The sequence below is a fragment of the Neovison vison genome, chromosome 7 (assembly GCF_020171115.1).
Source record: "Neovison vison isolate M4711 chromosome 7, ASM_NN_V1, whole genome shotgun sequence".
Lineage (NCBI taxonomy): Eukaryota > Metazoa > Chordata > Mammalia > Carnivora > Mustelidae > Neogale > Neogale vison.
In genome coordinates this window covers 59910954-59925426 of record NC_058097.1, presented here as the reverse complement: position 1 = coordinate 59925426, position 14473 = coordinate 59910954, and the positions used below count along the sequence as shown (strand labels likewise).

Sequence of the window (14473 nt, the reverse complement as noted above, 5' to 3'; positions counted from 1 at the left end):
TCCAAAGCAACGTCCTCGGAGGCAGCCCCCCACCCCCACCCCGTCCCGCGCACGGGCTGCTCCCGGGTCCCAGGCCCCTCGAGTGTGTTGGGGGATCCCGGCTGGGGTGGGGGCCTGCGAGGCCGCAGCCCGCCAGCCCCGGGGCCTGGCCTCAGACCGTCACCTCGTTCTTGCTGGCGGTGCGCAGGTGCTGCGGTAGGTGGTGGCCCGGGATGAACTGCAGCTGCTCCAGGGTGCCCTGGCGCTGGAAGGGCGGCCTGCGCGCCAGCGTGCCCCCTCCCCCGCCGGCGTCCGACATCCAGGCGGGCTGCGGGGAGCCGTGCAGGCCGTGGTGGTGGTGCGCGTGCAGGCCGGGTGGTGGGGGCAGCCCGTGCAGCGGCGTGGGCGGCCCTCCCGGGCCCAGCAGCAGGTTGGAGTGGGACGCGGCCAGGCCGGCGCGGGCGCCGGGCTCTGGGGGCAGCGCTGGGCTTCGCGGTGGTGACAGCAGGTGCTCCCGGCTCTGGCGCAGGGCCTCGGGGGACGACAGGAGCAGATGCTCCTGCGACACCAGGCGCGCGCGCGGCAGGGTGAATTCGTAGCGCGAGCGGCCTCCGTCGCCCAGCAGGTGCTCCTGGGACATGACTCGGCGCGGGTTGGGCGCAGGCGCCAGGCCCAGCTCCTCCGGGCCGCCCCAGGCGTCCATGCGGTAGCCGCCCCCAGTGCCGGGTCGCCGCAGCGCGTGCAGGGGCAGCGTCCCGCGGGGCATCTCTGTCAGGGGCCGGCGCTTCAGGTAGGCCTCGTCCAGATCCTTCTCGGCTGGGGGAGGGGGGAGAAGCCAGAGGGGTGAGTCTTCAGCCAGCCCAGAAGCTCCCCTGTCCCCTGGCTTCGGTATGTCCCACCCCCACGAGGGCCCTGGTCATTATTAGCCTGGGCACAGGTGGGTGAGTCCCACATTGTAATCAGTCAGAACAATCAGGCTGCCTGTGTGGCCAGAATGCAGATTCCTAGGCCCCGCACAGGATGGTGTGCCGGTAAATGGAGGGACTTCGTTTCTCACTCCATCTCCCAAAACTTGGAGATGTCACCTCTTCGTGGATTATGATGTCAGTTTTGTGGATGGTGACTGGTATTTTGAAAATGAAATAGAATTTAAAAATTATCAGAATGCATCCACACAGGGGCGCCTGGCTGACTCGGTTGGTAAAGCCTCCCAGTCTTCATCTCCTGGTCCTGAGTTTGAGCCCTATATGGGGCACAGATATCACTTAAAAAAAAATCAATTAAAAAATTAAGGAGCGTGGTGGGGAAAAAGATTTTTTAAATTATATAAAAAAGAAGGTATCCAGGGGCGCCTGGGGGGCTCATTCGGTTAAGCGTCTGCCTTCGGCTCAGGTCATGATCCCAGCGTCGTGGGATAGAGCCCTGCATGGGGCTGTCTGTTCTCCCTCTCCCTCTGCTGCACCCTCTGCTTGTGATCTCACTCACTCTCTCTGTCAAAGAAATAGATAAAATCTTTAAAAAAAAAAAAGCATCTACATAATAGGGGAAAAAGGGTGAGTACCCATTCATAAATTTTTTATTTCAGGTATGTTTGTGTTACTGACATATTAATGGATGCAGTGACAGTACCTACGGTTTGTTTTAAAATAATTCAGCAAAGGGGTGCAGGAGGGGCACAGAGGTTGAGCGTCCGACTGTTGGTTTCCACTCAGATCCTGATCTAGGGCTGTGGGACTGAGCCCTGCCCGCATGGACTCCACACTGAGCTTGGATTCAGCTTAAGATTCTCTCTCCCTCTCCCTCTGCTCCTCCCCACTCTCCCTCTCTTTCTTTCTCTCTCTCTAAATAAACAAATCTTTTAAAAAAATAAAAGTCGTTAAAAAAAGTAAAAAAAAAATGAAATAATCCACCAAAAACTGGGGTAGAGGGAGTATAGATTAACGAAATTTTGCTCATTTTAAGCTGAGTGATGGGAACATGGGGATTCATTTTACAATTTCCTCTAATGCTGGGTATGTTTGAAAAAGTTCATAATAACAAATTTCAAATTTTTCCTGTAACTAAAAAATATGCATAGATATATGTGTCTCATGGGTCATAGCATAAAAAGTATTTCTTAATGGGGCTCTCAGTTTAAAATGTTTGAAGGCCACTCCCACTGACCAAAAATGTCCGGAGTCACAGTGATTGGTTCAGGGACAAGCATGTGACCCAGGTTGGGCCAGTACACTCCAGACCTGGGATTTTTGCTCGAATCATTGGGAAGAATGCTTTTCTGCTGGCAGAATGACACCCTGAAATTCCTCACGTCAGTCTTTGCCACCGCTAAGGAAGAATCTGTCTGAAAATGAAGCCAGCCCATCATTTAGCATAGCTGAGAGAAATAGAATCCCGGAGACAGCTTTTGAATTCCTGGATATAGCCATACCTAAAGCTCATAGAGACTTTCCATTATCCAGCTAATGTAGTCTTTTTTTTTTGGCTTAAGTTGTGTTTCTGTTAATTGTTAAGTACAGGTCCTGATGAACACAGTAGCTCTTAGGAGGGCATGAATCTGCATTTTTAAAAAACACCTTCAGCGTCATTTGGGCCACTCTCCACCATTCTGAACCCAGGCCCTGGCTCTTCACCCTGACCCATTGCCTGTGCCCTTCCCCTTCCTGGCACTCACCCAGTCTCTTGAGGGAGGAGTAGCGGTTGAGTTCGGATTTCACAGCGGCCTCGTAGGACGGGGGCAGATGCGAGAGGTTGTGGAAGGACCGTGAGCAGGAGAGTGTGGAGTAGTGCAAGGAGGGGCTGGGTGGCGGAGCAGCGCGCCAGTCTGGGGCAGAGGGGCGTGGCCAGGGTCAGTCCAGCCCCTCCTCCCTCAGACCCCTTAGTTCCAGCCCCCAGCCCCTTAGGGAGTGGAAACCAGGGATTCCAGCCCCTCAGAACCCCAGCAGTCCAGCCCTGTACTCATTGCCCCGCCGCAGGAGACAGGCTCATAGCTGGGGAAGCAGGTCAGGGCACAGGAAGAGAGGCAACCAGCACCTGCTCAGCAAGTGCTATGGGCCTGGCCCGAGGCAGGAGCGGCAGTCCACTCCGTGCATCATCCCACCAACCCAGGTGGGAGAGACATGACCACTTCTGGTGTCCCAAATGGGAAACCAAGGCTAGCTTGGTTACCTGGCTAGACTGGGAGGTCAAGGCTCACAGGGTCTCACGCCTGCTCTGCTGTGGGCCCGCAGCTCAGGCTCAATTTAAGGCAGGGGAGGAAAGGAGCCTTGTCCTCCCCACAGCCCAGCCCCTGTCCGTACCCATCGTGGCGGCATGGTGCTTGGGGCTGTTGACGTTGAGGTGCAGGTAATTGTGGTGTAGATTATCTGTGGGGACCAAGAAGGGAAGTGGTGTCACTGCTGTCACCTGCCCCCCGCTGACACTGCTGTCCTGGTCTTGTGGAAGGATTTCCACTCATGTCCACTCAGTCCCTGGCTCTGATTCCCTCCCACCCCCTGAATCTCTGCTCTGACCTGCCTTTCCCTCCTGGATCATCAAATCAGCCTTCCGGCCATCTAACCAACCCCATCTTCAAGATCAGCCCCCCAAGGTTGTACTCCCAACAACCACAGCTGCTGTTGCAAACTCTTTCCATGTCTGTCTCTCACCCACAGGACAAAACTGAAGCCAGGAGGGGCACCTGGGTGGCTCAGTGGGTTAAGCCACTGCCTTCAGCTCAGGTCATGATTCCAGAGTCCTGGGATTGAGTCCCATATCAGGCTTTCCCTGCTCTGCAGGAGCCTGCTTCTCCCTCCTCCTCTGCCTCTCCCCCTGCTTGTGCTCTCTCTTTCTCTGTGAAATAAATAAATAAAATTTTTAAAAAAAATTGAAGCCAGGAATTACTTGGCTTAGATTTGTCTCAGCTGATGCCTTGCCTGAAGGAGCCTAGCTCAGTCCTGTCACTGGGTCTTTGCACATGCTGTTGATATTTTCTCTGCCTTGAATTCCTTCCTCTCCTTCTTAGCCTGAAGAACTCCTACTCATACCTCCAGATCCACCTCAAATGTCTTCTCCTTTTTACTACTATTCAAACCCACCTCTTCCCCTCCATTTCTGACCCCAGTTCAGGCCTTGAACTGTACAGCCTGGAGTACCATCCAGCCTCTTCCTCTCATCTCTTCCCTTTCACATGGATTCCAGAAAAATCATTCTTCCACTCACTGCTCAAAGCTCCACGGTGGCTTCCCACTGCCATCAGGACAAAGGCAGAGCTCTTCAGCCCAGCCTGGTGCTCAGGTCCTTCCCGACACCCTCTTCCTGACCCAGCAAACTCTGCTGCAGTGGCCCAGAACTCCATTGACCCAAGTAACCCCCTCACCCTCCAGGCCACTACTCAAACAGCATTGCCTGAGGGAAGTCTTCCTCCTCCTCTAACCCGCTACAGCTCCCTGGACTTCTCCACTGATGAGCTTATCATAAAATATAAGAGTAACACTAACAGCTGCTCATATCTATATGGCGCTTTTTCTGTGGGAGGCATTGCTCTCAGCCTTCAGTCAATAGTTCCTTTGACCTTCACAATAACCCTGTGAGGTGAGTGCTGTCGCCCTCCTGGTTTTATGGGTGAGGACGCTGAGGCCCAGACAGGTGCAATGGGTTTGCCCCAGGTCAGCAGTGGCAGAGTTAGGATTCAAACCCAGGTTGTCTGGTTCAGGACACATTCTAATGCGATTGTTAGGAACTTTGTGACTTTGGCTGTTGGGAGCTCAGACACGGACTTTCTCAAGTGCAGGGGCTGTGAATGTCGAAATTTAAATCTCTGCGGCGTCCATGACACCCACTCATGATGGTTCTGAGATGGCAGAGGCCCGTGGATGGGACTGGGGACCGGCCTGGGCCGCGGGAGGCGGGGCTATCGGGGAGGGTGGGGCTACAGTGCTGGAGGCGGGGCCTGGGCCGCGGGAGAAGCCGTGGAGGGCGGGGCTACAGGACTGGTGGGCGCGGCCAGAGGCAGCTGTAGCAGCCCGGACTCCCAGGTTCCACTCACCGAGATTGGAGGGCTTCACGGTGTTGTAGAGGTTCTTGGGCGTCCTTGGGGGAATGCTGTCGGGGCCTCCGACCCCTGGGGTCAAGGAGCTGCTTCGTGCCCGATCCGGTCGGGTCCCGGGCCCCGCCTGATGCCTCAAAATGTCCACCAGAGCCCTAGAGGGGCAGAGCGACGGTTAGCAGCGGCCTGGGGACGGGGGTGGAGCAGGCAGTGGGAGCGCCCAGGCTTCTCATCTCTCCCCGTTCTGCCCTCTGCCGGAGTCAGTCGGGCCGGGCTCCTCGCCTGTAGCCGCACCCGTCGCTAATGTCAGTCTGAGCGCCGCCCGCCCCAAATGCTCCTCCGACCGCGTTTCTTGCTTGAAGGAGCCCCTGCCTCAATTCATTTGGACCCAACCCCTCTGTGGTGCTTCCCACACCCTGCCCCCCCCCCGGCCCCCTTCTCCCCTGAGCCTGGGACCTCACTCCTGTTCCTTTACAGTCGTCCCATGGCGGTAAAGTGCGCCCCAGTCGTACAGTTATACGACCCAAAACAATACAATCATCCCGGACTCCCGTGTTCTTCCTTTCATGCCCCTCAGCAATCCTGCAGATTCGGCCTCTAAAATAAATCCCCAGCGGACCACTTCTCACCGCCGGTGCTGCTCCCGGTACCTGCTCTCACCCGGCTCATTGCTAGTGTCCTGACTGGTCTCCCGCTCCCACCCTTGTCCCCTGCAGTCCGGCCGCACACACGCAGCCCGGGGACTCTTGCAATGACCAGATGGCTTCACGTCGCGGAACTCAGGGCCCCCGAGAAGCTCCCCCACCACTCTCCGAATAAACCTGCTCCGTGCCCTCTGCTCTGGCTTCATGGGCCCCTTCCCTGTCCTGCAAGTACTCCCACCAGGCCCTGGCACGCGCTGTTCCGTCCACCGGGAAGGCCTTTCCCACAGATCCCTGGAGGATTTGCTCCTTCCCTTCACGCCTCTGCTCCAGGGCCTTTCCTGACCACTTCGCATAAAGCAACATCCTCGGGCCCACTCTCTACCTGTCATGCGGCTTTCTTTTCTTCAAAACGGTTATCAACACCTAAAATTATATTGCATATGTGGTTGCTTGCTTACTCTGTCCGCCACTAACGTTTAATGATAATGGCAGCCAACAGTTACTGAGGGCTTGCCATGTGCCAGGACTCGACATGAATCAATTAATCCTCGCTACAGCCTGAATGGATGGGAACAGTTCTTAGGCCCATTGTACAAGCAAACGGAGGGACAGGCCCAGGGTCGCACAGCTCGCAGGCAGCAGACCCGGGGTTGGAAGTCGCGTTCACCCAGCAGAGTGGGGACCTTGTCTTGATCACTGCTGTATCCCCAGCTCCTGACCCACAGAAAGTCCTCAAAAAATAATCTGTTGGATGAATGAAGGCCTGAGCCTAACCTGTCACTCAGCAGCTAGGTGCGTTCTGTCGCATCTATTCTTAGTGCCCGCTCATCTCCCTAGGCTCCAGCGGCGGCTCCCAGGCTCCCGGTGGCCTCCTTGGTCTCTGAATAGGCCCGCACACCTGTAGCCACGCCCTCGCCAGGTGGCTCCACCTCTCACCGCCTAGGCCCCGCCCCCAGACCCCAGGAGACCTCAGCGCTCACATACCTGGGCACGTTGATCTCCCGATGCGCCCTGGGCGCACGGGACGCCTTGCTGAAGGCGACTTTGGCGCCGACGCCCACAGCCAGGGCGAAGCTGATGACCCCGCACACCACGTAGGCCGTGCTGCCCCCGGGGCCCTCGCCCCCGCGCCCCGCTGCGCCTCCCGCCCGGCCCCCTTCCAGCCACCCGGCCTGGCCGGGACCGGGCCCCCCTCCCGCACCCCCAGCACCCCCGACGCCCCCGGCCAGCGGCGGCGGCGTGGTGGCCCAGCGAGGCGTGTCGTAGTTGGAGCAGGAGGCCTGCGCCAGGCGCATGTGGCGATGCTCGCAGCAGAAGCGGTAGTGGCAGGTGCCGCAGCAGAAGCGGTAGGAGCCCGTGCTGCAGTTGAAGGTGGCGTCGTACTGGCCCATGACGTCGTAATATCCATGGCAGAGTTCGGCGGGAGGGGGCGCCCGCGCCGCCGCGCCTGTCCCGCTCGCAGGGCTGGTCCTGGTGCTGTTGGCGCCCGGGCCCGCAGTGCCCCCGCCGCCGGTCAGCGCCCCGGTTAGGCGCCGCAGGTGCGCCAGCAGGGCGGGCAGCGGGCCCGGCGGCTCGGCGCTTGTGGCGTTGGACGGGCGCGCCCCGGCCTGGCGGGCGGTCGAGGCCAGGAGCAGGAGGGTCCCGAGGAGCAGGATGGACGGCATGGGGCCGCCAGGCTGTGGAGCGAAGCAAGGCGGGAGCCGGGGCGCGAGAGAGACGGCCGGGGGTGCAAGATGTGGGAAATGGGTGGCCGGACAAGGTGAGGCAGGCGGGCCGAAGGTGGAAGGATGGAGGAAGACAAGCATTAGGAAATGATGGATGGACGGAGCGGGCGATGCATGGGCCCAAGGTGAGTAGCCCCACAGGGCGGTGGAGGGCATCGGTGGGGGGGATGGAGATATGTATGCCCAGACGCGGCCGGGGAGGATGAAAGTGGTAACGCGCAGACGGGGAAAGGATCACAGTGAGCGATGAGGGCAGGAGCAGAGATTGGGGAGGTCGTCAAAGATAGCAGAGGGGTGAGCGGAAATAAAGACGGACGAACACCAGAAGCAAGATGTGATGAGGGGAGAAGCAAGCATGCAGGGGAGTGAAGGAGGGAGGGCGAGGGCGGAGGGGGCGGAGAGAGCGGCAGCCGTGGGAGATTGGGGGAGGAGGAGCGGCGAGGGCGGTGGGGTGGGTCGGTGCGGGTGCGGGTGGGGGTGGGAATGCAGACAGATGTGCAGTGGGCCAGATGGGAGGAGCAGGGGAAATGCGGAAGGAGAGAGGGAGGGGTGGGTAAGGGGAGAGAGAGAGATCGGAGTTGAGAATCTGAGTTTATTGACCAGGCCCGTGGACCTAGGGGGTGCGGCCACAAGGTGCCAGGAGAATTCGCATTCTCCACATGCGGACAGCGAAAGATGCCCCCGGACATTGCCAAATGTCCCCCTGGGGCCATAACTGAGCCCAACTGAGAGTGACTGGCTTAGACCCGGGCGGTCCTCAGCCGCCCCAAAGGCTGATTTCTCTTCCATTTAGGTCGGGTAATCCAGGGGTCTCAAGCGTCTGTCTCTCTGCCTCTTCCTTCCTCCCTCATCTGCCCTGTCTCTGTGTCTCTCTCACACAGAGACACGCACACAGAGGCTCACGTAGAGACACACGTACACATGCGCACACCGACACAAGCACACACAGACGTTCTCCCAGTTGCAGGCCCGAAGCGTCTCAGCCACAGCGGGAGAGGCAGGGTGGCAGAACGCCACCGTGTGCCAGCTGCCTGACACTGCAAGGCTCTTACCCAAAATTCCCGTGCCTCAGTTTCCCCATGCGTAAAATGGGGGTAAGGATGGTTCTCAGAGGGCGGTTATGAGGATGAGCGGGGTTAACCTGTGGAGGGAGCCCGGAGCAGCGGGGTCTGTTGCCAGGCGGACTGTGTAGGCGGGCGAGCCGGTGTTTGCAATCGCGGCTGCGGGCACAGAGCAGTACGTAGGACGGAACAGGGAGGCGGAGCGGGTCTGCCCCCACCCGCCCCCGCACAGAGGACGCCCGCAGCGCGGACTGAGCCCCGAGGGGACTGAGCCCTGAGGAGACCGCGGTGACTGACCCACGGGGTCCCCGCCTCTACGGGGCTCAGGGCCCAGCGGCGGGAGAGGACCAGTACACAGACAGAAGCCCGTGTGGGGTGCGGGGGACACTGCGGTGAAGAGTATTAAGAAATCCTGGGGGCGCCTGGGTGGCTCAGTGGGTTAAGCCGCTGCCTTCGGCTCAGGTCATGATCTCAGGGTCCTGGGATCGGGTCCCGCATCGGGCTCTCTGCTCAGCAGGGAGCCTGCTTCCCTCTATCTCTCTCTCTGCCTGCCTCTCTGCCTACTTGTGATCTCTGTCTGTCAAATAAATAAATAAAATCTTAAAAAAAAAAAAAAAGAAAAGAAATCCTGAAGAAGTCACGGCTGCAGGAAAGCGGTGCAAGGGGATGGGAGGGCGGGTAGGACTAATCCAGTAAGCGTCACGGGGTAGTACTGTCACGTGCTCCTTTCCATTGAGCGCCTCTGTGTCTGGGGACCACACCATTACCCCAACAAGTCGCAGGGGCTGGCGTGGAGAGAGGGTTTTGGGAGCTGAGGCTCCCCACGCCGCAGCTGGCTCCCCTCCCGCTTGGGGCCTCAACTCTCCCTTTAGCTCCGGCTCTGCCCCTCCGCGGCACTCTGGGCTAGAACCCCTCACTCCAGGTGTTTCATAGGCATCTTAGAAGCGGCTTAGCCCACACTGCGGACAGCCGTCTGGTGGTTCCTCAAAAGTCAAACAGTTATCACATGACCCGGCAATTCCACTCCTAAGAACTGGAAACGTGCGTTCACACAAAAACTTCTGCGCGAACGTTCATAGCAACACGGTTAGTAATAACGCCAAAGGCCACCCAGATGGCCTTCAAGGGAGGAACAGATAAGCCAATGTGGTCTGTCCAGAGAACGAAACGTTACTCAGCCTTAAAGGAGCACTGGTATACTGCCTCATGGGTGAGCCTCTAAACATCAGGGGAAGGAAGCCAGACGCAAGAGGTCACATAATGTGTGATCCTGTGTATCTCAAATGTCCACAGCAGGAAAAGCCATAAAGCCAGACAGCGGATGATTAGTGGCTGCCTGGGGCTGGGGGTGGGGGGATGAAGATATTCTGCGTGAGACAGTGATGATGAATGTCCTAAGCATCATTGAACTGTACCCTTAAAACAGTTTAAAAATAGCTTAAATGGTACATTTTAAGTTAGGTGTATTTTACCACAATTTTAGGAAACAAAAAAACACCAACATAGGTTAGATGACATCAAGCCCTCCCCTGCTGAAACTGCCCACTGCCTTCCTGCCACGCCTGCGATAACATGGGAAGCCTTCTCCCTTTCCTGTCCCTTCATGCCTTTCCCAAGCCCAAGGGAGTCCCTTCTTCCTGACTGCACCTGTGGCACCTTTCACTTGGGCCCTCCCTTTGCTGCACATACCAGTCTATGCCCCCCTCCTTCCTTCAGGTGTCCCTCACAGGTCATCTCACTGAGCCTTCCCTGTCCTGTCTAAAGCAGGGGCGCCTGGGTGGTTCAGTCGTTAAGTATCTGCCTTCGGCTCAGGTCGTGAGTCCTGGGATCGAGCCCCGCATCAAGCCCCTCATTGTGCTCTCCACTTGGTGGAAAGCCTGCTTCTCCCTCTCCCACTCCCCCTGCTTGTGTACCCTCTCTCGCTGTATCTCTCTCTGTCAAATAAATAAATAAATAAAATCTTAAAAAAAAAAAAAAGAAATGCAAGCTGAAAATTAAAAAAAAATAAAACAGGACTTCCAGCCGCTCTGGTCCCCATGCCTGCTTTCTGTCTTATCATAGCTCGCATCTCTACTTCCCAAGTTATATGTGTTGGGACTTATTGTCTGTCTCTCCCACTAGATCATCAGCCCTGCAATGGTGGACTGTTTCGTCTGCTGGTTTCCCGTAGTGCCCACAGTACCCAGCACTTGTGCCGGACTCAGGAGGTGTTCCGTAAACATTTAGTGCATGGCTGAATATTGAAAGGAAGTGTGAGAGGTGGGACTGCTCTCTCTCCCTCTTTGTATTTCTCGCTCTCTCATACACACACACTTCAGATGAAATACTGAGGTTCCAAGAGGTCCCATCATTTGCCCAAGGCCTACAGCACCCAAGCATTGGAGCTGGGCTCTAAACTCGGGTCTCAGGGCACTGCCACCTGTAGAACCTTTATCCCATGCAGAGAAATGTGGGTTGACATGCATACAGACACACACCTTTCATCAGTGAATCCACATGCATGCAGTGATGTGGATTTCTTCATTCACTGTAGGCTGCCACATACAGTTGGGCAGGTTGGGCACTGCGCAAGGAGATCTGGTTGAGAGACTGGAATCCAGCCAGGCTCTCCTCCTTAAGGCGTACTGGTGGGACTGCATCCATCTGGGGTAAGGGGCACCCTTTAGAATTCACACAAGGTTGCCATCTGCCTGCCAAACCACAGATGCAGGGAAGCTATGTTGGGCCAGGGGGTACCTTTGTGTCATTGGCATAAAGGCGCTGTATGGGCTAGCAGTTTGCCCACTCAGTCCCCATTCCGTGCCAAGCCTCCAACTGAGCTCCATGGACACAGTTCTTCCCCCTGCTAACAGAGTCCCATTGTCCCCTCCAACTGCACGTGCACGCACATGCCCAGGAAGACACAACTCCACACCACTGACAACTCTGGGGAATGGGGGCTGTGGCATCCATCCCCTCAGACCCAGTGATGCACCCAGACACAGTACACACAGCACATCTACAGTGGGGGGAGTCGTGGCCTCCTGTCCCTGCCTTACACCTCCTGGAGGGAGGAGGACACACATCCGGGGACACAGTGACCTGTCTGGACACAAGGACACAGGGGGACCCATTTTTACTTGCCTCACACAAAACAACACATAGACACACACAGCATTGTATACACACAACAACAGTGGACAGCCGCATGGTGTGTAGACACAACACACAAGGACACCCAATGTCATCCTGGTGGGTGCACCTGTAGCCTCCTCCCAACACATGCACACTGCTCCACGTGGACACACGGCTGTGCACTTCTGGGCATTTCCACCCACAGTATACAAGACCCAGACAATCTCAGACACTGCAACACATGGGGACCACACACAACTCCGGAATACATCGAGGGACCTGCCCAAGTCACCTCTACGCGGACACACAACCAGACACATGCCAGCCCACCGTCAGGCAGGCTTGCGGGTGCACACAGGGGCCAGCACACCCTCACCCAGCGGTGGGGTCCGGAAGCATACATGTGACACCCCCCCCCCACAGACACAGCCTTCCCGCAGCCCCCCTACAGGCACTCTACTCCCCCATAGCTGGAGAGGAAAGGGGCCCTTCACCCCAATGTCCTTCCTTCCTGCAGCATGCATCCCCAGCAGCCAAGGGCCAGGGCTATGGACCCCAGCGCTAGCCTAGGACCTGAGATGTGGACAGAGGTCAGGGGAGCGGACTCGAGAAGGATTTCCAGAGCAGGCCCTGCTCGGTCCCTGGGCTCCTGGAGACCTCACAGTGCCTGCATAGTCCTGTGCCCCACACTCCACATCCTGCCAGCTGGGGATGGGGGCCGGGGCTGGGTGGGGCCAGGTGACTAGCCTCCCTCTTGAGATGTGTGGCTGCAGAGAATGAGAGATGGAGAGGATGGGGGATAGGGACAGGGACAGGGAGAGAGTCTTGGGAGGTTGGTGGGGGGAGAGGCAGATAAAGGAGGAGAGAGACCCAGGGAGAGGGGGACAGAGACAGGGGGCAGAGACCCAGAAGGCAAGCAGGCTGGGGGGAGACAGATACTCACAGGAGGGGCACAGACACTTGGGAAGTGGCAGAGATTGAGAAGCCAAGAGAGAATGAGAAAGAGAGAGGAGAGAGAGAATGGGGGAGGACAAAAACCCACAGAAGAGTAAGACCCAGAGAGAGACCTGGCCTCGGGAAACTGGGGGCTGGAGGGGTTTGCAAGTGGCGGTAGAGGGGGGCTGAGTACGCGGTGGGCATTGAGAGATAGAGAGAGGGTCTGGACACATGCAGGGTCTGAGTGGCGTGCAAAGGGAGGGGATCCGAGGCATATCTGGGGTCGAGGGGTCAGTTTGAGGTAGGGATGTGGAAAGCAGGCCAGAGGAGGAGAGGATTTGGGTTCACCAGCCGCTGCAGCAGAACAGAGGGAGAAGGGGAGGGGTCCAGATGGACAGCAGGGATCCCAGTACTGGGCACCCAGGCAGCAGGGACTCAGGGATGAGGACCCTCCACCAGATGCATCCAGAGGCTCACCCAGCCTTGGTTCCTGCGCCCCCGCCCCATCCCCAGGTCTTCCTGTGTTCTGTGCCTCTCTGACTCTGGGTGTCTCTGCATCTCCCTGCCCACCCCTCCTCCTGGACCCCGCCTCCCACCCGCCTGCAGGCCCCTCGCATCTCTAACGGGATCTGCCCTGGGTCACAGTCTTCCGAGCCTGTGTCTCTACATATCTCATCGCTTCTCTGCGTCCCTGAGTCTCTGTCCACCTCCCCAGACCCCACGCGCTGTCCCGTTCTCTGAGTCTCAGTTTTCTGTGTCCCTTCTTCCCTTTGCCCCGTCTGTCTCTGTCTCTTTACATCCTGTCTCTGTGTCTCCCCCCACGCCCAACCCCCACAGCCGTATCTCTTTGCCTCTCTGTCTCTGTCTCTGTATGTCTCTTTCCCAGGTTTGCTATCTACAGATCTCTGACCCTCTGAGTATCTCTGTGCCCCCCACCCCGGACCCCAGTCTTCCTCCCTGGTCCCCCTACTCTCACTCAGGCCGGGGTTGGAGGGGCGGGGTGGGGGGGCGCTGCAGCGGGAGCTGTGTGTTCCCAGCGCAAAATAGACTCCCGTTGCCATGGCGACGCGAGCGCGGCCTCCGAGACGCGAAGCATCAGGCTGGGGGGTGAGGAGGGGGGACACCTGGATCCGGAAGGCGGGGGCCGGGGGCGCCAATGCTTGTCCCGGGGGCTCCTGGAGGAGGGGGGAGGATGGGACTCCTAGGTTCCTGGGGAGAGGGGTTGCTGGGTGCTCTGACGCCGGGCTCCGGGGACCCGGACTTCTGGGAGGGGTCTGGGATCCCAGAATTGGCGGGGGTGGGTGGGGGGACTCAGATACCCCAGTGGGGGGCGGGCTAGTTGGGAGTTCTGACGCCTGGGTCTATGGGGGATTCAGAGGTTGCCTTTTCAGGTCTCCAAGGTTGGAGGGGTGGGGAGCAAGGACTGCAAACCTCAAGGGGCCGAGGGGCCTTGCCTGGGGGCTCCGTAGAGCCCGGGGCCCCTGGTCTCCGTGCGGCTGCAGAATTCTGAGAGCCCCCATGTGGATCCCAGGCTCTTGCGTCTTAGGGGAGCAGGAAGCACTCAGGTGAAGCCGTCTGTCCTTCCCGGCCATCCATCCATCCATCCATGCACATGCCGGTCTCTTCTTCCTCCCGTCCCCTTGTCCCTAGTGCCTCAGTTTCCCCCTCCGCACCGGGGTGCGGTTGCTCTCACCTCACTTTCCGGATTCGGGACCCTTGGGGCGTCGGGGGTGGCGACGGCGATGGGGGCCGGCCGGGGAGGCAGAGCGAGCGCGTGTCTGCGAGCCAAGCGGCTGGGCGTGTGCGCGCGCTGGTGGGGGGCGGCCGGCGGCGTGTGGGGTGTGCGACCCGGCCGGCAGCTCCCGTCGGTGCAGATGCGCGCCGGCTCCCGTGCAGATGCAGCCGTGGCCAGCCTGCCTTCGCCTGGCACCGGCTGGGAGCGAAGAGGCACCTCCCCCTCCCCACCTGCTGGGACCCCTCTTCCCCCTACCC

General features: G+C 58.5%; 1 protein-coding gene across 1 annotated transcript; it reads right to left on the bottom strand.

Moving 5' to 3' along the window:
- Positions 1-144: 144 nt before the first annotated feature.
- On the bottom strand, positions 145-14297 carry SHISA7 (shisa family member 7). Its single transcript, XM_044257602.1, has 6 exons — positions 14175-14297; positions 6631-7322; positions 5003-5157; positions 3276-3341; positions 2651-2800; positions 145-795 (listed from the first exon to the last, which is right to left on the bottom strand). Exons 2-6 carry the CDS (start codon positions 7308-7310, stop codon positions 152-154), a joined length of 1695 nt encoding a protein of 564 aa, XP_044113537.1. The 5' UTR covers positions 7311-7322; positions 14175-14297; the 3' UTR covers positions 145-151.
- Between the last annotated feature and the right edge of the window lie 176 nt (positions 14298-14473).